A 25,645-nucleotide genomic window follows, 5' to 3' on the forward strand; every position below is an offset into this window, starting at 1 on the left:
TAGGGCTTGGTTGTAGGGGTAGAAAAAACAGACAATTCTTGAGAAATTTTTAGATATAGGAGGCCACATCTACTCTCATATAAAAGGACTGTTGTGTACCTATTTCGTGGTTTTTGTCAGAATAACAGTGATGTATGTGAAAGTATTTTTTTAATTATAAGGTTTATTGTGTGATGTGGACATATATAAGTACAAATATATTTTTCCCCCAGAACTGTTTGAAAGTAAATTGCAGACTTGGTACCCCTTAAGCTCTAAATATTTCAGTGTGTATTTCCTAAAAACAAGGTCTTTCTCTTATGTAACCACAATAGAGTTATCAAACTCAGGAAATTAACATTGCATGATTAATTCTTATAAGAATAAGATTCTATAAATCTTATTTAAATTTTGTCTGTTGTTCCATTAATATTCTTTATAAAGACAACAAAATCTCAGATCATGAGTTGCAGTCTGTTGCCATGTTTTTTATAGTTTCCTTTAACTGGAACAAAAAAGTCCGTGTTTCATGATATTGATGTTTTTGAAGAATATAAGACTAGTAATTTCGTAGAAGGTCTCTTAATATTGGCATTTCTGATATTTTCTCGTGATCAGAGTCAGAGTATGTACTTTTTAGCAAGAATACCACAGAGGTGATATTTTGTTCTTAGTACAGCATATCAAGAGGCAAATGATGATGTCATTACTGGTGTGGTTAACTTTGATTACTTGGTTAAGGTGTCTACCAGGTTTTGTAACATACCAGTTATTGTTGGGAGATACTTGGAGACTATTTAAATATCCTGTTAATTCTCAAATTTTCACCCACTAGTTTTAACATTCATTGATGATTCTTTTCTGAATCTGTTGTAGAGATTGCCAAATGGTGAATTTCTAATCCAGTTATTCATTTTGCATTTATTAGTTTGATTTCTATTGTAAGGAAGAACTTTCTTCTCCATTATTTGTTAGTTTGTGTGTAGAGTTTTGTATATTTGTTGTAGTCAGTGCTTTAAAAATCCTTTACTGTTGGGCTTCCCTGGTGGCGCAGTGGTTGAGAGTCCGCCTGCCGATGCAGGGGACGCGGGTTCGTGCCCCGGTCCGGGAAGATCCCACATGCCGCAGAGCGGCTGGGCCCGTGAGTCATGGCCGCTGAGCCTGCGTGTCCGGAGCCTGTGCCCCGCAACGGCAGAGGCCGCAACAGTGAGAGGCCCACGTACCGCAAAAAAAAAAAAAAAAAAAAAAATCCTTTACTGTTATTATTTATGTGGATGCTTGAGTTAATCCAGATTTGGCCAGTGTGAGCCCTCCATGCTAATTTCTATGTCTTTTTTTTTTTTTTTTTTTTGTGCGGTACGTGGGCCTCTCACTGTTGCGGCCTCTGCCGTTGCGGGGCACAGGCTCCGGACACGTAGGCTCAGCGGCCATGGCTCACGGGCCCAGCCGCTCTGCGGCATGTGGGATCTTCCCGGACCAGGGCACGAACCCGCGTCCCCTGCATCGGCAGGCGGACTCTCAACCACTGCGCCACCAGGGAAGCCCCTCTATGTCTTTTTTTAATTAAAAATTTTAGGTGTGAACATATTTCAGATTTGATTTTAATTTTTTAGAGCAGTTTTAGGTTCACACCAAAAGTTCTTGTGTCCTTTTTTAAAAACTTCCCATCATTCTTTGAGAACTGATTTTTTAAAAAAATGTTTCTTGGATATTAGTGACTAAAAAACATTGTTAAGAAGTAGATTTTTAAAAATAATCTTTAGTTTTTAGAGCAGTTTAGGTTCACAGCAAAATTGAGCAGAAAGTACAGAGAGTTCTTATACCCTCCCCGCCTCCACACATGCATAACCTCTCCCACTATCAACATCCTGCAACTGAGTGGTACATTTGTTACGCTGATGAATCTACCATGACACATAATTATCAACCAGAGTCCATAGTTTACATTAAGGTTTGTTCTTGGTATGTACACTTTATGGGTTTTGACAAATGTATAATGACATGTATCTACCATTATAGTATCGTACGGAATAGTTTCACTGCCCTAAAAATCCTCTGTATTCTGCCTATGCATCCCTCCCCCTCGCCAACCCCTGGCAACCAGTGATCTTTGTCTCCATAGTTTTGCCTTTTCCAGAATGTTATATAGTTGGAATCAAACAGTATATAGCCATTTCAGATGGGCTTCTTTCACTTAGTAATATGCATTTAAGGTTCCTCCATGTCTCTTCATGGCTTGCTGGCTCGTTTCTCTTTAGTGCTGAATAATATTTCCTTGTCTGGATGTACCACAGTTTATTTATCCATTCACTTATACTGAACTTTGGTTGCTTGCAAGTTTTGGCAGTTATGAATAAAGCTGCATCCATGTGCAGGTTTTTGTGTGGACTTAAAATTTCAACTCCTTTGAGTAAATACAAGAAGCACAATTGCTAGGACATGTGGTAAGAGTATGTTTAGTTTTGTAAGAAACTGCAGAACTCTCTTCCTAACTTGGCTATACCACTTTGCATTCCTATCAGCAATGAATGAGAGGTCTTGTTGATCTATATCCTTGTCAGCATTTGATGTTGTCAGTGTTCTGGATTTTGGCCAATCTAATAGGTGTAAAGTGGTATCTCGTTGCCGTTTTAATTTGCAGTTCTCTAATGAGGTATTGTTTGCCATCTGTATATCTTCCTTGAAGTGTCTGTTCAGGTCTTTGCCCATGTTTTAATTAGTTTTTTTTTTTTTTTTTTTTTTTTTTTTTTTTTTTAGATGTTGGGGGTAGGAGTTTATTAATTAATTAATTTATTTTTGCCGTGTTGGGTCTTCGTTTCTGTGCGAGGGCTTTCTCTAGTCGTGGCGAGCGGGGGCCACTCTTCATCGCGGTGCGCGGGCCTCTCACTGTCGCGGCCTCTCTTGTTGCGGAGCACAGGCTCCAGATGCGCAGGCTCAGTAGTTGTGGCTCACGGGCCCAGCTGCTCCGCGGCATGTGGGATCTTCCCAGATCAGGGCTCGAACCCGTGTCCCCTGCATTAGCAGGCAGATTCTCAACCACTGCGCCACCAGGGAAGCCCAGTTTTTTTTTTTTTATTGTTGAGTTTCAAGAGTTCTTTGTATAGTTTGGATAACAGTCCTTTATCAGATATGTCTTTTGTAAATATTTTCTCCTATTTTTTTGGCTTATCTTTTGTCATTCTCTTGACAATGTCTTTTGTAGAACAGAACTTTTTAATTTTAACAAATCTAGTTTATCAAGTATATTTTTCATGGATTGTGTCTTTGGTGTTTTATCTAAAAAGTCATTGGCATAGTCAAAGTCATCTAGATTTCCCGTTTAGGTCTATGATCCATTTTGAGTTAATTTTTGTGAAGGGTATGAGGTCTATGTTTAAGAGTCTTTTTTTTGTTTGTTTTTTGTTTTTGCATGTGGATGTCCAGTGGTTTCAGCACCATTTTTTGAAAAGACTTTCTTTTTTCCATTGTATTGCCTTTACTTCTTTGTCAAATATCAGTTGACTCTATATATGTGGGTGTATTTCTGGGCTCTCTGTTCTATTCCATTGATCTGTTTTTCCGTTCTTTCGCCAGTGTTTTGATTACTGTAGTTGTATAGTAAGTGTAGGAGTCAGGGTAGTTAGTCCTCTGACTTTTTTTTTTTTCCCTTCAGTACTGTGTTGGTTATTCTCACTGTTTGGTTATTCTGGATATTATGCTTCTCCATATAAACTTTAGAATCAGTTTGTCGGTACCCACAAACTTGCTGGAATTTTGATTGGGGTCGCATTGAATCTTTTGATCAAGCTGGGGAGAACTGAGATTTTGACAATATTGAGTCTTCTTATCCATGAACGTGAACTGAGATTTTGACAATATTGAGTCTTCTTATCCATGAGCGTGAAGTATCTCTCCATTTATTTAGTTCTCGGATTTTTTTTTTTTTTCGCGGTACGCGGGCCTCTCACTGTTGTGGCCTCTCCCGTTGCGGAGCACAGGCTCCGGACGCGCAGGCTCAGCGGCCATGGCTCATGGGCCCAGCTGCTCCGTGGCATGTGGGATCTTCCCGGACCGGGGCACGAACCCGTGTCCCCTGCATCGGCAGGCGGACTCTCAACCACTGCGCCACCAGGGAAGCCTTAGTTCTCGGATTTCTTTCATCAGAGTTTTGTAGTTTTCCTGATATAGATCTTGTACATATTTTGTTAGATTTATACTTATGTAATTCAGTTTTGGGAGTGCTACTGTAAATGGCGATGTGTTTTAAATTTCAAATTCCATTTGTTCATTGCTGGTATATAGGAAAGCAATTTACTTATTTAACCTGTATCCTGCAACCTTGTTATAATCCTGTATTAGCTGCAGGAGTTTTGTCGATTGTTTTGGATTTTCTTCACAGACAATCATGTCATCTGCGAATAAAAACAGTTTTATTTGTTACTTTCCAATCTGTATTCTTTTTATTTTCTTTTCTTGTTTTACAGTATTAGCAGGAATTTCCAGTTTGACCCTGGAAAGGAGTAGTGAGATTACTAATTGCCTTATTACTAATTACTTATTGCTTATTATTACTTATTGCTTTATTACTAATATCAGCTGGACAGTTTCTCGTTTCTCACCATTAAGTTAGGTGTAGGTATTTTGTACATGCCCTTTATCACATTGAGAAGGTTCCCGTGAAACCTGCTGAGAGGTTTTTTTTTTCTTTAAAATCATGTTGGATTTTGTCAAATGCCTTTTCTGCATGTATGCATGTGATCCTGTGATTTTCTTTTTTGTTTTTTTCTTCTTTAGCCTGTTGATAGGATGGGTTACGTTAATTGATTTTTGAACATTGAACTAGCCTTAGCCTTGCATATCTGGAATAAACCCCACTTGGTTGTGGTATAGAATTCTTTTTATACATCGTTGGATTTAATTTGCTAATATTTTGTTGAGGGTTTTTGCCTCTGTGTTCATGAGAGACATTGAAAAGACAGATTTTTATCACTTCAGTTTAAGTCTGTCTTGGTTTCTGATGTGTGATATTCATTTTCAAGTTTAGCATGAAAGAAACTTTGGTTCATATTTTGATATATTTCCTCTGTTTAGTGAACCATACCTGCAACTGGTAAAAAGAAGCTATATTCATAAGTTTTCCAAATGTTTTAACATTGCGTCTCAAATACAAGCTCAGATGTTTTACTAGTAGTTTCAGCAGTCATAAAATTATTCTGTAAAATTGCTATAAAAGTTTGTAAATGCTTACTCTCAGTTTCTCTACAGACTAGTAAACAGTGTGTAGAATAGCACAGGGCCCTGGACTGTTAACAATATACAGTATACTGCTTCTTGCTCCTTTTCTAGTCTTAGCAATCTAAGCCTTAATTCTTAGTCTATAATAGCATTTGTTACCTTCTTGATAGAGTTTTAAAACTTTTCATTATGAAAAATTCCAAACATATATACATATGGAGAGACTAGGAGAATGAGTTCTCATGTATCCATCACCCAGTTAACAACATATGGCCAGTCTTGTTTCATTTATATTCTTCTTGCTTCTTCCCAGTGGATTATTTTAAAGCAAATTCAAGCCATTTTATAACATTGTAAATAATTCAGTATGTGTCTCTTAAGGGAAAAGTACTCTTTTAGAAAAATAGGTACCATACTGTTAATCACACCTTAACATTTTAATAACTTCTTAATATCAAATCAGTGTTCAAATTAATTTTTAACATGTATATAAGTTTTAATATACACACACCCATAGGAATTTGCTGATTGCATCTCCACGGAAATCAGTTCGTTCCTCTATCCCCTGTGATCCTGTGAACTGGTAGTTAGATCTAGAAGCTTGATCACATTCAGGTTTGATAACTGTTACTTTTATTTGGCACAGATAATTCATAGGTGGTATGATGTATGGATGTATGATATAGCTTTGTTTTAGAAATAGGATTTTGTTACTGCTTAGATACATTAAGTGATCCTTAATATTAAGTATATATTTTAAAATTTGAGCTTGTCACTTGTCACAGATGGAGCAGGGAAAAGTTAAAAAATGTTTTAATTAACTTTGGAAATAGAGTATTTGCAAAATAAATTGAATAAACAAGATTTTAAAGTGAGTCTTTTTAAAAAAAATTTTATTGGAGTATAGTTGATTTGCAATGTTGTGTTAGTTTCAGGTGTACAGCAAAGTGAATCAATTATACATATATCCACTCTTTTTTAGATTCTTTTCCCATATATGCCATTAAAGAGTATTGAGTAGAGTTCCCTGTGCTATACAGTAGGTTCTTATCTATTTTATATATAAATCCCAACCTCCCAATTTATCGTCCCCCTTAAAGTGAGTCTTTACATAGAAGAATGTGAGACTTTGGAGATTCTGGAGGTCATCTTGTTTAACTCATTTATTTTTTCACAGATGGGAAAATGGAAACTCTTAGAGATAAAAATGACTTATTAACTATCTCACAGATAGTCATTCTTTGCTTTTCTTTAACACAAGGTCATGTATAGGTAGTGTGATTAATACACACCTGTCATTTGGGGAGACTTTTCCCTTTTTCAGTTGTCTCAATGCAAATGGAGGGCTTTATTATTTTAATTGACGTACAGTGGTTTCTTTAGTAATCTGGATTAGTGTATTGGTTTAAGAGAAGTCACGCTGACTTTTATTAATAATATTTTCTTCCCCAGGGATTGCCGCCAAAATAAAAAATACTTAAGGCATTTTATAGTCTAAAGTCGTGATAAATACCTCAGATTGGTGGGGGTTTTTTTCCACTCAATTTTACATGGAAAATTTAGTATATCTTGTTTTATAAATAACTTTTTAGGTCCTATTTACTTAACTTTTTAGGCATTTTGCAGTAGTTCTCAATCTAGATAAGCTTTGGGAAGATTCTCTGTATTTATTGATTGATTGATTGATTGATTGATTGATGGCTGTGCTGGCTCTTCGATTCTGTGAGAGGGCTTTCTCTAGTTGCGGCAAGCGGGGGCCACTCCTCATGGCGGTGCGCGGGCCTCTCACTATCGCGGCCTCTCTTGTGGAGCACAGGCTCCAGGCGCGCAGGCTCAGTAATTGTGGCTCACGGGGCCAGCCGCCCCGCGGCATGTGGGATCCTCCCAGACCAGGGCTTGAACCCATGACCCCTGCATTGGCAGGCAGATTCCCAACCACTGCGCCACCAGGGAAGCCCATCTCTGTAATTTTGAAAAGCTAAAATGTGAGCAAAATGGGTGTGAACAAGTTTTTTTATTTTTTTAAGTTTGCTTGTTTAGATATTGTATGTTATTGGTTATCTAGGAAAGACTGTTTAGTGAGGCACTACATGCAGTTTATTAATTGTCCAAATTCTGGATAGTGGGAATAAATGACTATGGGCTGCAGTATAAATGTATTTTTATTACATTGTCTGTCTGGTACAGACTTTGGAGCCAGAATGCCCAGGTTCAAATCCTGGCTCTGCCACTTAGTAGCTTTGTGACTTTTGGGCAAGTTACTTAACTTCTCTTTTCCTGTTTCCAGTCTTTAAAATTGGAGATAATAGTAGTACCTGTTTCATAGGGTTCTGAAGATTAGATTACCTGACGTATAGGTACAGTGCTTAGAACAGTGTCTGGCATACAGTAAATGCTTAAGTGTTAGCTATTTTCTTTTCTTAGTTGGACAAGGCTGACCCTGGCAAAGTTGTGAAGTAGACATAGTTGGCCTGGACATACATCCATCTCTAATGGTTAGGTAAGCAGTCCTTTCAACCTGCTGCTGTCTTTGGCATTCCTTCCCAGGTTGCCCTTTGCTAAACTTTTGCCTACTTAGTCTCCCTGTCTCTGCAATGAAAATCCAACTCACAAAATCCCCACCCTACTTTCCTGTTATTCATTACAGTAGGAATTGTGAAAAAAGTAATCTGATTGAATGACTTGGCACTATTAATAAGTAACACTTGTAAATAATTTGTCTTTATAAAATAAGTGTTTTAATTCAACTAACTTTAGGGGATTAAATGTTAGGGAAAATGACAAAGAAATTTGAACGGAGTCGAGGCGTTGGGAACAAGATGTTTTTGGACAAGACAGTAGCTCTGAGTTGGTGTTGCCTTGGGACATTTCATTCGTTTGTGCCTGCTTTTCACATCGTTGTCTTTCTTTTGTGTTAGAACTCAGTGATTATTTTAAAATTTCTACCTCTCCTTTCTCTGTCACATAGATAACATAACGTTTGGTTAAAAAGGTGGCCTTTAGTTGGACTAGGTTTAGTAGCGACTGTGGTTGGTTCCTGTGGATATTGTTAATTGGTAATAATTTGTTCAGTGTGAACAGAGAATAGATGCGATGATAAAAGAAATCAACTTCTGAATGAAGTAGCATGTTCACAGCTTTTGCGAAAGTTGTTTTATTATATTTTAAATGCTGGCTTTATATGCAGTCTTGGAGATAATCTCCCCATTTCCATGTACGTTTAAGAAGGCCGTAGTCATCTTTCATCTACTTAAATTGCAGGTGTCCTGAGTACAAGGACAGTATTTTCTCTACGTGGTTATATCTCTCCACGTTTCTGAGTGCGTAGTAGACCTTCAGTAACTTGTCATAGGTTGTTAACGTTCAATTAGTTTTGTTTGGAATTATAATTTGGGTTATGTGATTGACCTCTGATGTCTCTGAAACTGTGTAAAGAAATCATGCTAAGATGGGTTCTACAGTAGCTCAAGATGGATCTATCTATCTATGTATCTATCTGTTACTTCTCCTTTCTTTCTAGTTACTCTCTAGGAACTGGAGAGTACAGAGGAAGTTGATGAAATTACAGATAAAGCCCTAGTATATAAAGAGGTAGAATTCCTCCAGAAATGACTAGAAGATAGATTTTTAAAAAGGAGCATTACTATTGTTTTGTGTAAGATTCGACACACTGTAAGTTAATTTTGTGTCTATATATCTTCCATTCTAATCAGTGGATTACTAATTATCCAGCAGTTTAAAGAAAAACCATTAGCATTGTAGCTGTTATTAGTTTTCCTAATTAACACCATGTTGACTTATTGAAATGTAAACTTTGTATTTTTTGTTACATTTTAAGGACTTAGGTTTGGTGGAATGAAGTTAGATGTACTGGTAATTGCCTTAGTTAATTAAGGCATAGTGCCAGTGAGGCCAAGGTCACCATGACAGGTGTTATTTAACTGTTATTATTTTAACTATTATTTTAACCAGATTAATTTTGTCTAGCTTGTCCACACATTCCTTGGAAGGGGCCTTCTTAGCAAATCTCATTAGATGCAGATGACACAGATAACAGTGATCTCTGTATGGGAGGAAGGTCAGCATATTTTTGGGTCTCACTGATGCTTAACCATGTATACATAATTTCACAAAGATTTAGGACTTTCAGAGGACATTTAGTGATCACAGAGGTTTGTGCACTTGTGCCCTTAACACCACAGGACTTGAATAGTTAACCAGCTCATGCGTGCCTTGGCTTGGTACCTAGGTGTTAGAGGCAGACACTTTGTACTGAGGTCTTACCACAGGAGTGGATCCCATCCTCTAGAATTTCTCCTTTTTCTTGAAATTGCTCAAAAGCTCCACTCCTTTCTTTGTTCAGGTCACTCAACATGGTCTCTTCTCTGGATTTCACTAAACATAGGGCTGGTCCACATTCCATGCCACTAGAATCCCTGAGCCAAAGTATGTATGTATGTATGTGTGTATTTATTTATTTATGGCTGTTGGGTCTTCGTTGCTGCACACGAACTTCTCTAGTTGTGGCGAGTGGGGGCTACTCTTCGTTGCGGTGCGCGGGCTTCTCATTGCGGTGGCTTCTCTTGTTGCGGAGCACGGGCTGTAGGTGCGCGGCCTTCAGTCATTGTGGCGTGTTGGGCTCAGTAGTTGTGGCTCGCGGGCTCTAGAGTGCAGGCTCAGTAGTTGTGGCGCACGGGCTTAGTTGCTCCGCGGCACGTGGGATCTTCCCGGGCCAGGGCTCGAACCTGTTTTCCCCTGCATTGGCAGGCTGATTCTCAACCACTGTGCCACCAGGGAAATCCCTGAGCCAAAGTTTTTGAAAGCTTGACTACCTGATTGAAAATTGAGGGGAGGAAATGATATGGGGAAGACACACAAGTCAGTGTTCCAGAAACTAGCCCCAAGAAGACACACAGTAGGTGCCAAATGTCGATAGAAGTGTGGTTGCTTGGAGTGTACTTGAAATGATTTGAAAAAACTTTACGAGAGAGATGAATTAGAACTGAACCTTAAAGGATGGGTAGGATTCGCCAGAACTGAGCGTGTGCCTGTTGTGCTTGTTTTTCTAAGGTAGTGCCTTCATGTGTGTATTGTGGAGGAATGGTGGTGCCTGAATGAGTCTGGGGTGTGTGTGGTGTGTTTGTATGCTGGTAAGGAGTTGAGAGTTTATTCTGTTACAGAAGAGCTTCAGAAAGAGGGACTTGTTATTAGGAGGATTATTTTGGTAACGGTGAGCTGGATGGATTTAGAAAGGGAAGGCGCTTAGGAGGCTATTATAGTAGTTCTGAACTGAACTGCAGAAAGGTTGATGGCAGCTGAAATGGAAAGAAAAGGACTGATTGGACAGAAACCACTAGAAAGAATCTATGGGGAGAAGGCAGAATTCAAGATAAGTCTGAGTTTCTGTGCTGGGTGCAGTAGTATTAGTGGTGTCTTTAATGGAAACTGGAGAGAGAAGTCAGGCTAGGGGTTTGTTGTGAGAGGAAGATAAGAGGATTTTAATAAAGGATGTGACAAGATATTGGAGCCCGGAAATGAGGTGAGATTTGTAGATAGAGGGTTCACCAGTGCTTCTAGTTTTAGCTCTTTTTAAAAAAAGTAAATTTATTTATTTTATTTATTTATTTTTGGCTGCATTGGGTCTTTGGTGCTGCACGTGGGCTTTCTCTAGTTGCGGCGAGCAGGGGCTACTCTTCGTTGCGGTGCGCGGGCTTCTCATTGCGGTGGCTTCTCTCCTTGCGGAGCACGGGCTCTAGGCGCGCGGGCTTCAGTAGTTGTGGTGCGCGGGCTCTAGAGCGCAGGCTCAGTAGTTGTGGCGCACGGGCTTAGGCTCAAACCCGTGTCCCCTGCATTGGCAGGCGGATTCTTTTTTTTTTTCGATACGTGGGCCTCTCACTGTTGTGGCCTCTCCCGTAGCGGAGCACAGGCTCCGGATGCGCAGGCTCAGCGGCCATGGCTCACGGGCCCAGCCGCTCTGCGGCATGTGGGATCCTCCCGGACCCGGGGCACGAACCCGTGTCCCCTGCATCGGCAGGCGGACTCTCAACCGCTGTGCCACCAGGGAAGCCCCGCTTCTAGTTTTAGCTTTCATCTTTATTCCCCTAAAATGCTTTCTGAGCATTTTTAAATCTTCACAGATTTATGTTAATATTTATATCAACAATTTATATTAATGAATTAATATTTATATTACTAAATATAGACAATATTAATAAAGCTAATATAAAACTGAAAGACTGTCAGTCCTTCCTTTGGATAACTGCTCATCATTTGACACTAACTGGCAACTGAACTTCTCTCAGTTTGTTTCACAAGGAGTTTGTGCTTGGTGTGGATCATTTCACTTCTCTAGTTCTCTCTCATAGGGTTTTAGTAGATGGTTGGGGGAATTTGTAGTGTAGCTACAATTTTGAGTAATTGACTTCAAAATAGGTAGATTTATTCTACATTGTTTAGTAATGCTTCACAAGTATCGTCTAGTTTATTCACTACTAAGCATGACGGTATAAAAAATGTTCAGTTATGAGCCCCTCCCTTTCCCTAGCCATTAACCCATACATCATAATGCTCATGCTTTTATTATTGTTTGAATTGGGAAGTATATAATCAAAAGCAGTTATGAATTTAATACTAGAAAATGGTTGCTATACTTGGAGACATTATTCAGTCTGTCTACAGGTAGAGGTTGATGTATAAATAGATTCATGGACTCTTTGATCCACAAGATGGGAACTGCCGATACTGCATTTGAACCAAGGAATATTTGTTTTAAGAGTAGCACTTGTGTCTAGCTCTGCTTAAAGAAGATCCATGTTATACAGATTTTATTGTTGCTTTGTGTACCGATTAATTGAAGTATGATTCACTGGCTAGAATTTGGAAATCTGTATTTTATGCAAAAGTAGACTTGTAAATTAAATTTACTTGGGTATATGAATATATGTTAACTTGAAAGATATTTAGTAATTGTTTTATTTCAATGCACATTATTAACTCTCAGAGCTGTTTGCTATTAAAAATTATTTCATGTTCTTTTTGACATCTGGTAGAAAAAGTGTACTCAGTGTTAATTTCACCTCAATAATGCAAAATCACATAGTTGAACTGATGTTATCTTTACTCTTCCATTCCATTTACTGTTACCACAGGTACAGATGACTCTCTCAGATAATCCTCTCCAATGAATTTCAGCTTTTGGTTATGAAAAAACAGTAATCCTAAGACAACGTCTTAATTCTCCATAGAGTTGGTACCGTGTACTTCGTCATCTAATATAATGCACTTATCTTAAAACTCTTTTTTAATTTTTTGGCCGCACCACGCAGCATGTGTGATCTTAGTTCCCCCACCAGGGATCGAACCCGTGCCCCCTGCATTGGAAGCACATGGTCTTAACCACTGGACCACCAGGGAAGTCCCAGAACTCTTGAGCTTGGTTTTGGTATTGCTTAGTTACCTGAATTTTTGGGAGGGGTAGGCTATTTACCAGGCATCTATGACAATGATTCTTTATTTTTTAATGACAGGTTTCTTTTTTGTTTGTTTTTTGTCAGACATGAACATTTAAGTATGTTATGCTGGCACATTAATTCCGTGAAGGTTAGTTAATGTAAGGCCACAGAGTATTTAGTTGAGCCTACATCAAAGTAAGACTTAACAAAGCAAGCATGAATTTTGGAATGTGAATATTTTAAATGAAATACTGAAATTACTTATAGCCTTGGATATGTTCATTATGTCATTTGTTTTTGTCATAAGTTTCCGCTTGCTCATTTTAGTTTACAATAGCATGAGCAAGTAATTTATTTATATTTAATTCCTGAGAAGCCAAAGGAAGAAACTGCCTAATGAATATGAAAGTTGCCATTAAATCTCAATTGTCCATTTTATGGATGCTTTTATGATTATAGTCTTTGCCCTTCAACACACCTTTGGATTGCTGTCAAATGGTGTTTAATCAGTATGTACAAACTAAAGTGAAAAATCTAAGCAGATAAATATAAATTACCTGGGTTAGAGGAAGATAAAGTTGCTGAAGGAGAAAAAGACTTCAAAGTTAAATATAAGCTATATATTTTTGCCTTTTCTATTTACTTGGTTTATGCCCCCTTTCCCCCTTCAATAATAACAAGTAATTCAGTAGGAATTAACTTATTAGGACTACCAATTTAAGATTAATGATAATAATAGTGCACACACACATATGTTTAAGGTTTTAGGGGAAGATATCTTTCCTATGTCTGATTTGACTGACCAGCCCAATCAGCTGATTTTATTGCTGTGTTAAATTAAAACTCTGAATATAGTAGTCCATTATTAAAATAAATGAGTAGGATTAAAATAGAGAATTTATCAAAATAAAGCCTTTTAAAAAAATAAATACTTTTGGATAAAATAACAGGCTTCAAGTGAAATGCAGTTTTGGTCTCCTTTACAGGAATAGCTATTCACAGTCATACAGAACTACTTATCACGTTTTGCAGTATCTCCTGAGGAAGTCAGAATCTGAGCCAGCATGACGACTGAATCTTGTCTTTGGTCTGACTTATAAGCTGTACTTTTATTCTGACCATGTGCAAAGTGGAGGCTATAGCATGGAAACTAAAATCTTAGTAAGTGTGATTTTTATTTTAGCTATTAAATAGTAGCCTCTCTTACAGTGAATTTGTCCTCTTAACAAAGTTTACACTGTAAAAGGGGTGAGGACTTGGCAAGCAGGGACATAATACCACACTTATAAAGTGAAAGATTTTGCTTTCCAGGTTCAGGAAAAATCCCTGAGTATGAGAAGGAGAAGCTTCTATTACTCTGCCTAGAATTTCTTTCACTTTTCTGGTTACAAATAGGTGGCAGGATGATACTAATTTAGTTGAGAAGGGATTTAAGAAAATGGAGAGGCTGGCTTTAGTGGCCAGTGTCTAAATTCAGGCCATTTAAAAAAATTATTATTACATTTGCTGTGCAAGTTGCTTCATTTATAAATTATTGTCATTAAATAATAGTCTTCATTGTATTGCAGTGTTAGGAAGCCCAGTGTAGAATCCTAGGAGCCTTTTAAATAGTTAATATGTTTTTAATATGAATTGAATTTTGAGTATATTTTAAATATTGAATATTTTGAGTATAAATATTCAAAATTATATTGGAGCGATTATGCTAGTTGTTCTGTCAGGGATGTTTCCTCAGTTGATTGTCCCAAGTATAGGTGATGTGCAGTTTTAATTTTCTGCACTCTAGACAGAACAAGATTTTGAGGATATAGGCTATCAAGGAACTTTATCTCTGTGTCACAGTGTTACTTTGTTAATTGTAAGGCTTACTACTTAACGTCTTTCTTTTGTACCTGTGCTTATTAAGAGCAGTGGATAATCAGCACGTTTAGGCTGCTTTTCTCCCTTAGCAAGAATGATAGAGTTGACTGTTTGATTTTCTGAATTCTTTAGTGAATCAAACATTGTGGTACTATATACCTAGAAAGCATAATAGTCTATGTGGCTCGTAATTTGAGAATGGTTATGTGTTTAAGATACTTGGTTTGTGTTTTGTCCCTTCCCTTTGAATCTTTTAATGATTGGTTCTTTTTCTAAATTGATGGTGATGACCTGGCTGAGATTAAACATTTCTGTTAGAGGATTCCTGATTTAACCTCATTCCCTCTTAGAGTAAACCTCCTTTTATCTTCTGCCTTTTCTCTTGCGTTCCAAAGTACAGTTTCATTAAATCCCCAGGTCTAAGACTTTTCTTTGGGAACTTACGTCCAGTATCTCTCTGGAAATGTTAAGAAAAGGTAGTTGAGTGTGAAATGTTACATGCATCTTTTGAGAAATTGAAGTTTTATAAGTTGAAGGGTACTTTTATATTTTGGGCATGTTTTCAGGGGTGGGATTATGTAGTTATTGTTTTAATAACCATGTCCTAATTATTTATAGCTTCCTGCCTGACATAACTCACTTCAAGAAGTGCACAATGTCAGAACGTGGAATTAAGTGGGCTTGTGAATACTGTACGTATGAAAACTGGCCATCTGCAATCAAGTGTACTATGTGTCGTGCCCAAAGACCTAGTGGAACAATTATTACAGAAGATCCATTTAAAAGTGGTTCAAGTGATGTCGGTAGAGATTGGGATCCTTCCGGCACCGAAGGAGGAAGTAGTCCTTTGATATGTCCAGACTCTAGTGCAAGACCAAGGGTTAAGTCTTCGTACAGCATGGAAAATGCAAATAAATGGTCATGCCACATGTGCACATATTTGAACTGGCCAAGAGCAATCAGGTGCACTCAGTGTTTATCCCAGCGTAGGACCAGGAGCCCCACAGAATCTCCTCAATCCTCAGGGTCTGGCTCAAGACCAGTTGCTTTTTCTGTTGACCCTTGCGAGGAATACAATGATAGAAATAAACTGAACACAAGGACCCAGCATTGGACTTGTTCTATTTGCACATATGAAAACTGGGCCAAAGCTAAAAAATGTGTTGTTTGCGATCATCCCAGACCTAATAATATTGAAGCAATCGAGTTGGCAGAGACGGAAGAGGCTTCTTCAATAATAAATGAGCAAGACAGAGCTCGATGGAGAGGAAGCTGTAGCAGTGGCAACAGCCAAAGAAGATCACCGCCGACTACGAAACGGGACTCTGAGATGAAAATGGATTTTCAGAGGATTGAGTTGGCTGGTGCTGTTGGCAGCAAGGAGGAACTTGAAGTGGACTTCAAAAAACTAAAGCAAATTAAAAACAGGATGAAAAAGACTGATTGGCTATTTCTCAATGCTTGTGTGGGTAAGTTTCTTCATTTTTTGAATGGAATGGGAAAAGATATTAAAAATGACATGAAAGATATAAGGAAGGTCAGTATTATTTAGTATTTAGTTCATTCAGCATGATAACTATACTCCCAGTATGCATGCATAAGAATCTCTGTATTTGTGATCTTGTCATAACGTTGTCTTAAATTGCCTCCCATTTCATTGTGCATGTGTCTTTCCATCATTAGAGAGAAAAACTTCTAAGTTATAGCAAAGATTTTTACATATCAGTAGTAAACCGTATACCTGGAGTTTAAAACTGCTACTCTGTTTATTGTAACAAGATGTGACTGAGGAACACCAGCTGCTGCTTCAGAGTGTTTGTAAACAGTGAGAGCGTCTTGTGATGATAGAAGCTTTAGTCAGATGTTAAAAATATCACAAAAATGTGTGACTCCAAGAAGTTGAACAAACATAATATTGACCTTGAAAATACTGATGTTAATTTAACATGAATGTCATGTAGTGAATATTTGCAAACTTTATGGAACTGATTTCACGTGGCCAGCTGATTCCATAGTTCAAATTATGATTTGTGTGTTTTATGTTTTAGTGCTTTCCTAAGGAAACTCTGGATATTGGTCTCAGTCTCTGGCTCAGAGCTGTTCAGGGACAGAGACGTGTTGAGAGAGTAAGGTTTCCTCCAGATGTTGACCTTGTGAGTTAGTTATTCGTGATGTACTTCACAAAAGCAGTTGCTGGACTCCTCTGTATTTTTTTCCCTCCCCCTCTCTTGTTTTGGAATAGGTTAGCTATTTGAATTACGTGATTTAAATTATTTGGATGGGGTGCTTACTTTGCCATTAAGTTGTTTTTTTTTTTTTTTGCGGTACGAGGGCCTCTCACTGCTGTGGCCTCTCCCGTTGCGGAGCACAGGCTCCGGACGCGCAGGCTCAGCGGCCATGGCGCACGGTCCCAGCCGCTCTGCGGCATGTGGGATCTTCCCGGGGCACGAACCCGTGTCCCCTGCATCAGCAGGCGGACTCTCAACCATTGCGCCACCAGGGAAGCCCTGACATTAAGTTTTGTAAAGAAAATTTTGAGTAACTACTAAAGTTAAATCTGTGTGGAACAATAGCTAAGCCTTCAACATGGCTTAGCTGTGTATATATATTTTTTCAGTACTAATTTCTTTTGTTTATCACCCTGAATATAGCCCCAAGAACATGGAATACATAACTGTATGAACCTGCAAGTCCTAAGAGTAGATTTCAAGAAATCTTAGATTTCAAGAAATCTAAGTTTTTTAATTTTAGTTTTGTCCTGGCCAAAAAAAGTCCCAGCTGATGAGCCGTTCTGAACACCAGACACAGCAGGCACTTAGTAACTGTTAGCTCCAGTGTTCTCCTGTCCTGAGGACGAGGGATGAAAGCACACTGAGCTGTCTTCAGCCATCTGTGCTGTCCCATTACATCCCATTGATTTTTTTTCTCTCCCCAAATTGAGGTACCACAGATGGTGTGAATGTCTTTTTTTTTTTTTAAACCAGAAGCTACAAAAGGGTTTTATTTATTATGAATTTTTAAAATTGAGGTCAAATTCACATAACATAAAATTCATCATTTTGAAAATGAACAATTCAGTGGCATTTAGCGTATCCACAGTGTTGTACAACCACAACCTCTGTCTAGTTCTGAAACATTTTCATCACCCCAAAGGAAACTCTATACCCATTTAAACAGTTACTCCACATTTTCTCCTCCCCCAAGTCCCTGGTAATCACCAGTCTGCTTTCTGTTTCAGTGGATATACCTATTCTGAATGTTCCATATAAATGGAATCTTACATTATGTGATCTTTTTTATCTAGGTGTGATTGTCCTTTAATTACCTGTATGCCTTTTGGAACACTCTTAAAATTATTTTTGCAGGCAGTAGCGTACTATGTAAATGCTAACTACAAGGTGGTGTTATAGTACATGTAAATTTATAGATGGTAATGAACTACACTGCAGTGATTTTTAATCTCTTTTGGGGTCACTGTTTCTTCAAGTTAGTGTATCGTATGATAAGAACTCTTGCTTTGAATTATTTTCTCCCCTTGACACACACGTTAGACCAATCAGTATATCTTTGTCTTTATGATTATTATTTCTTTTCTTTGTGACTGTTGTGTCTTCTTGGTGCTGCCTTTATTTCTTTACATATATCTACTTCTTTTGGGTAACCATCCTTGTACCTCTTTGCATTCTTACAGCTGAACAAAAACTTCTCCCAGTAGGACCAATATTAAATTTGGTCTTATTTCATTTATAAAACAGTTTCTTTGTCATTAAATCCACATTCCCACATACTCCAGAGTTTCTAGGTTCTTAGGGCCAAGGATTGATTGTAATTGGTTCTTGGTAATGTGGATTCTGTCTTTCCTATCAGCAAATATTTTTGACTATTCACTTCATAATATGGTTCTCAACTGATGAAGAAAGATTATGGCTCTGTCTTTATTGGGTAGTCATATCCTGATTTGTAAATATCCTTGAAGTAGGTTAAAAACTTTTAGTTGTTTACATTGTGTTGGGTTAACGGAAGTCCACAAGTATTGAAAATTAATCTTTTTTTTTGTTTTTTTGGCCACACTGTGTGGCATGCGGGATCTTAGTTCCCCGATGAGGGATCGAACCTGCGCCCCCTGCAGTGGAAGGCGGAGTCTTAACCACTGGACCGCTGGGGAAGTCTCCGAAAAGTATTCTTTATTTCTCCCTTTCTACCTGTCTTTTGCTCTCCAGATTTCATTAGATATGGTATATTACGGTTTATCGATGTTAGGCATTTAAGAAAACTATCTTAGTGTTTGCTCTGGCAGCACATATACTTAAAAAATCATCTCCAAAGTACATACACTCAGTATAAAATGTATACTGTGCATAAAATTTATACTAAGTAATAAATGTGAGACTTTCCCATTTGAAATTGAAATTAAAAAAATCTCAGGCTCAGCTTTGTACCTGGTAAAATGGGAATGAGGAAGATTCAGTATTGAGAAGGGTAAAGCTAAAGCTTCCACGGTATTAAGTAAGTATCTTTTACATGACTGTTGGGTATAAGTTTCACATAGGTCACATTATCTTATGTGATGAGAGGAGGTTGGGGACGTCCAACGTCCAACGTTTTACTGGTGCCAAAACCTGACACCAGTAAAAATGGAATCTGGGAGTGGGAGTGAAATGGTAACGGCAGAGGTGTGAATTTAAATGTGCTGTTGTCTCTGGAGTGTAAGCAGTTTGGTGCCAGGTTATTTTCTTGGAGGTCATGTCAGTGCTAATCATGGTCTACCTTTCCCACTGGACAGATGATAATGTCTCTAGAGATAAGGCAGCACTACCTAACATACCGTTTTAGTTCTGCTGTTGTATTGAATCAGTTGCCCTTTAGAAGAACATTTAAATTTGTGATCCCAAGTTGATCCCTTGAAAAGTTACAGGGTCAGATAAGAATCTCAAATTAAATCTGTATAATAACCTTTGTATGCCTGAGCCCTGGACTCTCATATCCAGCGGCCGCCTATACAACATCTTCTCTTGAATATGTAATATTTCAAACTCAGTGAGGCTAAAAAACTGAACTGGTCTCTCAAATCTATTCTCTCACTCCCCCCATCTCAGTTGATGGCAAGTTCATCATTTTACTTGCTGCATCCAGAGCCTTGGTCATCCTTGGTTTTCTTCTTTTTCTCTTATACTCCATTCTCACTGGCTTTGTCTTCAAAATATACCCAGAATCTGGCCGCCTCGCGCTACACTGGTCCAGGCCAGGGTCCCCTCTCTGTGTCCTCCTTTACACACTGTTCTCTGAAGAGGAGCTGCTCTTCTAAACTTTGCTCAGAACCCTCCAGTGATTCTCGCTGTGTTGCTCAGAGTAAAAGCCAGTTTTATAGGCTCTCTCTGCTTTCTGTGCCACACCTGCTTTCCCCACTTTTATACAAACACACGTTTCCCTCTAACCTTATCTATTACTCTCAACCTCGCTCATTCACTCCTGCCCTCTAGCCACCTTTCTTGTCTGCAAATAAGCCTCAAGCTTCGTACTTGCTCCTTCCTCTGCCCGGATTGCTTTCTCTAGATTGCAGGCTTAGCTAATTTACTTCTTTCAGGTGTTTTCTCACGTCACCTTCTCTGTGAGGCCTCACATTTCAGCCCTGTCCTGTCCTCTCTTCCCCCAACTTTAATTTTCTTCACAACACTTGTTACCTCGTAATACACATGTTAGAAGTCACCTTATGTGTCTCTCTCTTGCTTAGAACTTAAGCTTTCTGAAGGCCAGGAATTTTGTCTGTTTTGTTCACAGCTGTTTGCTAGTACCTGAAACATTGCCTGATACATAGCAGGCATTGAAATTTTGGTTAATGAGTGAATAAACATTTGTGGAAACTGGAATCTGGACAAATAGACCTTCCAAAGCAAATAAACGTTTTTGCTTTTCTCCTGAATTTCTTAATTCTTTGCCTTCTTCCTAGCTTTCTGCACTTTTCACCTTACGGACTACCTGGAGCTCAACCCGCTGGGAGCCAACTTGGCTTCTTCCTGTCAGGTGAAGACAGAGCACGTAGGTCCTGTCATAGGGTTTTATTGGAAAGAGTAGAGAGGCCTCAGTTTATCACTAGGCAGTCTGTGGATATGAAGAGTCTAAAGTCAGTTTTCTTTATATTTAATTTCTCCGTCTTCCTGATGAATATTTGATAACTTGGTGAATATATAAGGAAAAAAATCGTAGTGTCTTCTATACCTAGAGTCCTAAATCAAAGTTTTTACTTGAAAAGTTTTAATTCAGTTGTCATTGGACGTGTTGCTTCCTATTTGGCATTTTGCCTTAAATAGCTGCATCTTTCTTCCATTTAGCTTGTCTAGTGATCCTGCTAACAAAGACGGGAAGGGTTTGAGATTGGGGGGCAGCGGGAGGGAGTGCTGTTGAAGGCGTAGGGGGAAAAGAATCGTGCTCATGTAACAGGTACACGTTGAAACTGGAATTTTTATGCTGAAGTGTTCAGGTTGCCCCATGGCAGTGGCATTATGGAGAACATACGAATTAGTAACATAGCCATTGCTCCCAAGCTTTGGGGGGGCCCGCAGTATGTACTGGTGTAGCCTGTTGAGAATCACTGACTTACGAGCTTAACCAGAATCTCCTTATCAAGGAGCATATGTTGAAATGGAGTCATGAGGATTTTGTAGTCTTCTTACTGAGCAAGGTTTTGATGTGTCTAAAAATTTGTATGATTCTTAAAACGTAGGCAGTACATTAGAATTAACTTTTTCTTGCTCGTGGTCTACAAAAATATTGTTATATTTGATCTAATGTTTCCCCCTTTCTCATAACTGTTGAAAATTAATATTTGTGGCAGTTGTTTTCTGTATTGATGCCAACTGTATTTTGGCCCCCTTACCGGAAAGCTGTATACAGTGTTATGTATAGGTGTCCACTCCAGAGTGTCAGATGTAACTGTTGAAGTATCTAAAACTTGCATGGTGTTAAACATGTCAGAATGTATTGATATTTGTGTATTTGGTTTCATTAACACTTTTTTCATTTTAACCAAAATTAGCAGTGTATAGGCTTATTACATTTTAAAATGTTCTTTTCAGTTTACTTTGGTATTGGTATTAAAAACCATGTATATATGGGCTTCCCTGGTGGCGCAGTGGTTGAGAGTCCGCCTGCCGATGCAGGGGACGCGGGTTCGTGCCCCGGTCCGGGAGGATCCCACGTGCCGCGGAGCGGCTGGGCCCGTGAGCCATGGCCGCTGAGCCTGCGCGTCCAGAGCCTGTGCTCCGCAACAGGAGAGGCCACAACAGTGAGAGGCCCGCGTATCGCAAAAAAAAAAAAAAGAAAAATCATGTATGTGGATGGTTTTTCTCAAGGAAGTAAATTTTTAAGGTTGTATTGGTGTTATTTTTCTTCCTCTGGTGAAAAGGGTTCCCAGGCCCAGTTCCAGCGTGTGTGTGTGTGTGTGTGTGTCTCTGTGTCTGTGTGGTGGGGAGCTTCCTCATACGTCAACAGGCAATTCTCAGACACCAGCAGGGTGTCCAAGAATTCAGCTCAGTTCTGACACTGTCTACCCAGAGGTAGAATCAGATTCCACAGGTGAAGGGCTCAGCCCCACAGGACCTCCCTCCACTTCAGATGCCAGATGCCAGTCACAAGCCCAGGTTGTTGACCTGTACTTCTGACCAATTGGCTATAAATCAGAGGCTCCCACGACCCCCCACCTTGGGTTTGATTAATTTGCTGGAACGCCCCACGTAACTCAGAGAAACAGTTTACTTACTAGGTTACTGGTTTATTATAAAAGGGTATATGATAAAGGATACAGATGAACATCTAGATGGAAGAGATGTACAGAGGGCAAGGTCTGGAGAAGGGCGTGGAGCTTCCATGGTGCTCTTCCCAAGCGTGCCACTCTCCTCACATCTCTGTGTGTTCACCAGCCTGAAAACTCTCCAGACCCTGTCCTTTTGGGGGTTTATGGGGGCCTCATTACGTAGGCATTGTTGATTAAATCATTGGTCACTGGCGATCTCTGGCCTCTCTCCCCTCTCTGGAGGTCAGGGTAGCATAGTGGGTGGGACTGAAAGTCCCAACCCTCTAATCCCCTGGCAACCAGCTCCCACCCTGGGGGTGGGATCCAAAAGTCACCTTCCCTGAAGTGTTTTCAGGAGCTGAGGACCAGAAACCAGATACTATCCCACTACTTTTATCACTCAGGAAATTCTAAGGGTTTTGGGAAACTGTGAGCCAGGAATTGTGGATGAAGATCAAACATATATATTTAGTCATCTGAATGATAATTTTTCCTATAAATCACAATATTGCATCTAGAAAAATCTGTTGCAGTGTGTAACCTTCTACGATGACTTTTTAAATTCCTAGTTTTGAGATACAGTGTGGTCAGATGAAAGGAGTGTTGTGCACTAACCCAAACAGAATCAGATTAACGTCAATGGAAGAAAAAGTCGTAGAAGGTGAGTTTTTGAGAGATAGTGGTGCTGTGTGCTGGCGTGATGATAAGTTGGTTTAGACCAAGAAAACTACCACGTCAGAACAAAACAGAAAAGGAAATTCTTGACATAAGACACAATGGTGATTTTATCCATTTATTCAGATATCTTTGTGGCTGACTTTTTAACTCTAAAGGTAACTCAGGGCATATAAGTTATTGTAAAGAAAAAATTAGAAGAAACTTGTTTTCTAGTTCAGTAAGTACTCCTTTAGCCTTAAAAATTATTAATTTGCTCCACAGAGGTATTTTATCGATGACTTGTCTAAAAACACAAAACATTAGGTATCTTGAAAAATACAATATTAATGATGAGGTAGTGTCCAAATTTGTATTTTTTACTTGCCCAGTACTTGACTTCCTTGTGGGCGCTTCTCCCCACCTGCTTTGGGTTTTCTCTGATATACATGACTGATTTAAATAGTATGACAGGTAGAATATTGCACTCCGGCCCCCCAAAATGTCTAAATCCTAATCCCCAGAACCTATGAATATGTTACTTTACTTGGCAAAAGGGATTTTGCAGATGTAATTAAGGGCCTTGAGATGGAGAGATTATCCTAGGTTATCCAGGTGGGCCCAGTGTAATATGGGTCCTTAATCAGCAAAGGAGAGAGATGGGAGAATGAGATGTGACGGTGGAAAAGCAGAGGTTTTAGTGATGCAGGGGCCCTTAGCTAAGGAATGTGGGCAACCTCTAGAAGCTGGAAGAGGCAAAACTCCCTTAGAGCCTCCCTGTGGAGTGCACCTTGATTTTAGCCCAGTGAGACCCATGTGGAACTTCTGACCTCTCCCAAATTTTAAGATAAAAAATTTGTATTGTTTTAAGTCACTAAATTTGTAGTAATTTGTTTGAAGCAGCAATAGGAAATTAATACAAATAACATTAAAAAAAATTACAAATAGCATCTTAATTTGACAATTTCAGAAAAATTTAACTTAACCTTCACTGGTTCTGTGACAAAACAAGAGTCATTGTTTTGTTATTTTATACAGTGGGAGAAACTGAGGCACAGAGAGGCTTACTGACGCAGTGCGATGCAGCCGTGTTGTTATCCTTCTCTAGGCAAAGGTGGTATATAGGTGTGTTTGTAAGTAAAAACTCACTTCTTTGTGTCTCTAGCCTTACACTACATTCATAGCAGTAATGGCCACCAAATGTATGTGTGTGTGTCGGTGGGGGCAAGGTGGGAGCAGATTCTCAAACCAAGCTATTCTCAGATTCTCCAGACACCAGCAGGGCATTTTACAATTTAACTCAATTCTGACTCTACCTGGAAGTAGCATCAGATCCCACAGGTTAAGGGCTCAGTCCCACGATACTGCCTCCCTTCCTCCCTACCCCCTTCAGATGCCAGTTGCTAGTCCAGGTTGTCACCTGTGTTTCTGATTGTAGGCTATAAATTGTAGGTTCCCACAGTCACCTCCTTGGGTTCAAATAATTTGGTGGAACAGCTTTCAGAACCTGGGAAAACATTTTACTTACTAGGTTACTGGTTTATTATAAAAGGATATGCCCCAGGATCGACCAGGTGGAAGAGGTGCATAGGGCAGGCTTTCCGTGTCCTCTCTGGGCCGCTACTCTCGCAGCACCTCTACGGGTTCACCAACCTGGAAGCTCTCCAGACCCCGTATCGGGGATTTTTATGGGGGCAAGATGGATTAAATCATTGGACATTGGTGCTTGTTTGAGCCTCAAGCCCCTCTCCCCTCCCAGGAGGTGAGGGTGGTGTGGGGCTGAAAGTTACAACCTTCTAATCACTGGGTTTGTTCCCCTGGTAACCAGCCTCCATCCTTAGGGGCTTTCCAGAAGTTACCTCATTAACATAAACTCAGAGGTGCTTGAAGGGGGCTTGCTCTATGAGCAACCAAAGACTCCTATTTATTTCATCTTTATCATTCTGGAGCTATTTAGGAACTGAGAACAAAACTAAATATTACAACAAAAGACACCCTTATGGCTCTTATATAGGAAATTACAAGGGTTTTAGGAGGTATGTGCCAGGAACAGTAGATGAAGACCATATATTTCTTATTCACAGTGGTTTTTCTTGCTTGATATGGTTGAAAGGGATACTCTTACTGGAACTTTTGAATGATGTTTGATGCCTATGAATATTAATGTTTTCAGTCCTTTTTTCCTAGTCAACTAAATAAGTATGCCTATGTGAAGTTGATTGCTGTGTCCCAAGGTAATCTATCACTTGCTAATATTTCTCATCATTCCATAGCTAAGCCACATTATTTGGGCTTGATTTTTAGTATGGCATTTCTCTAGTATTTGTTCTGTTTGCTTTACTTGTGTTTGCTTATACTTGGTATACCTTAGCTGTTTGGACAATATTTTCCACCTTCAGAATTTTTCCTGCCCTGTAGAATTGCTTCATTTTAAGTTATGGTTGTATGCTGGGCCATTTTGTTTGATTATGAATTTGATTTTATATTGACACCAGACTGTTCTAAAAGATACTCATATTTAGTGTCCCTTTTCCCTTCATATATTGCTTTACATATAAATGAATGTGGAGCCTGAGAAAAGTCTTCTTAGTCTTTGACATTTAAAACCATCGCACTTTTTAAAAACATTAAAAAAATGGTTTGAGTTAAAATATTCTATTAAAAGCTTTTAATAGAATCCAAAATATATGTGGACTCC

At 39.0% G+C, this 25,645-nt stretch overlaps 1 protein-coding gene across 1 annotated transcript in view; it reads left to right on the top strand.

The window, feature by feature from the left end:
- Positions 1-13,764: 13,764 nt before the first annotated feature.
- ZRANB1 (zinc finger RANBP2-type containing 1) overlaps positions 13,765-25,645 on the top strand; it is a gene marked incomplete at both ends in the record, with an annotated part of 44,876 nt that continues 32,995 nt past the window's right edge. Inside the window, 2 exons of the mRNA XM_079705275.1 lie at positions 13,765-13,805; positions 15,123-15,973. Of these exons, the coding sequence (XP_079561401.1) occupies positions 13,765-13,805; positions 15,123-15,973 (892 nt within the window). The remainder of the gene's footprint in view (positions 13,806-15,122; positions 15,974-25,645) is intronic.

Source organism: Hyperoodon ampullatus (assembly GCF_949752795.1).
Source record: "Hyperoodon ampullatus genome assembly, chromosome: 1".
NCBI lineage: Eukaryota > Metazoa > Chordata > Mammalia > Artiodactyla > Ziphiidae > Hyperoodon > Hyperoodon ampullatus.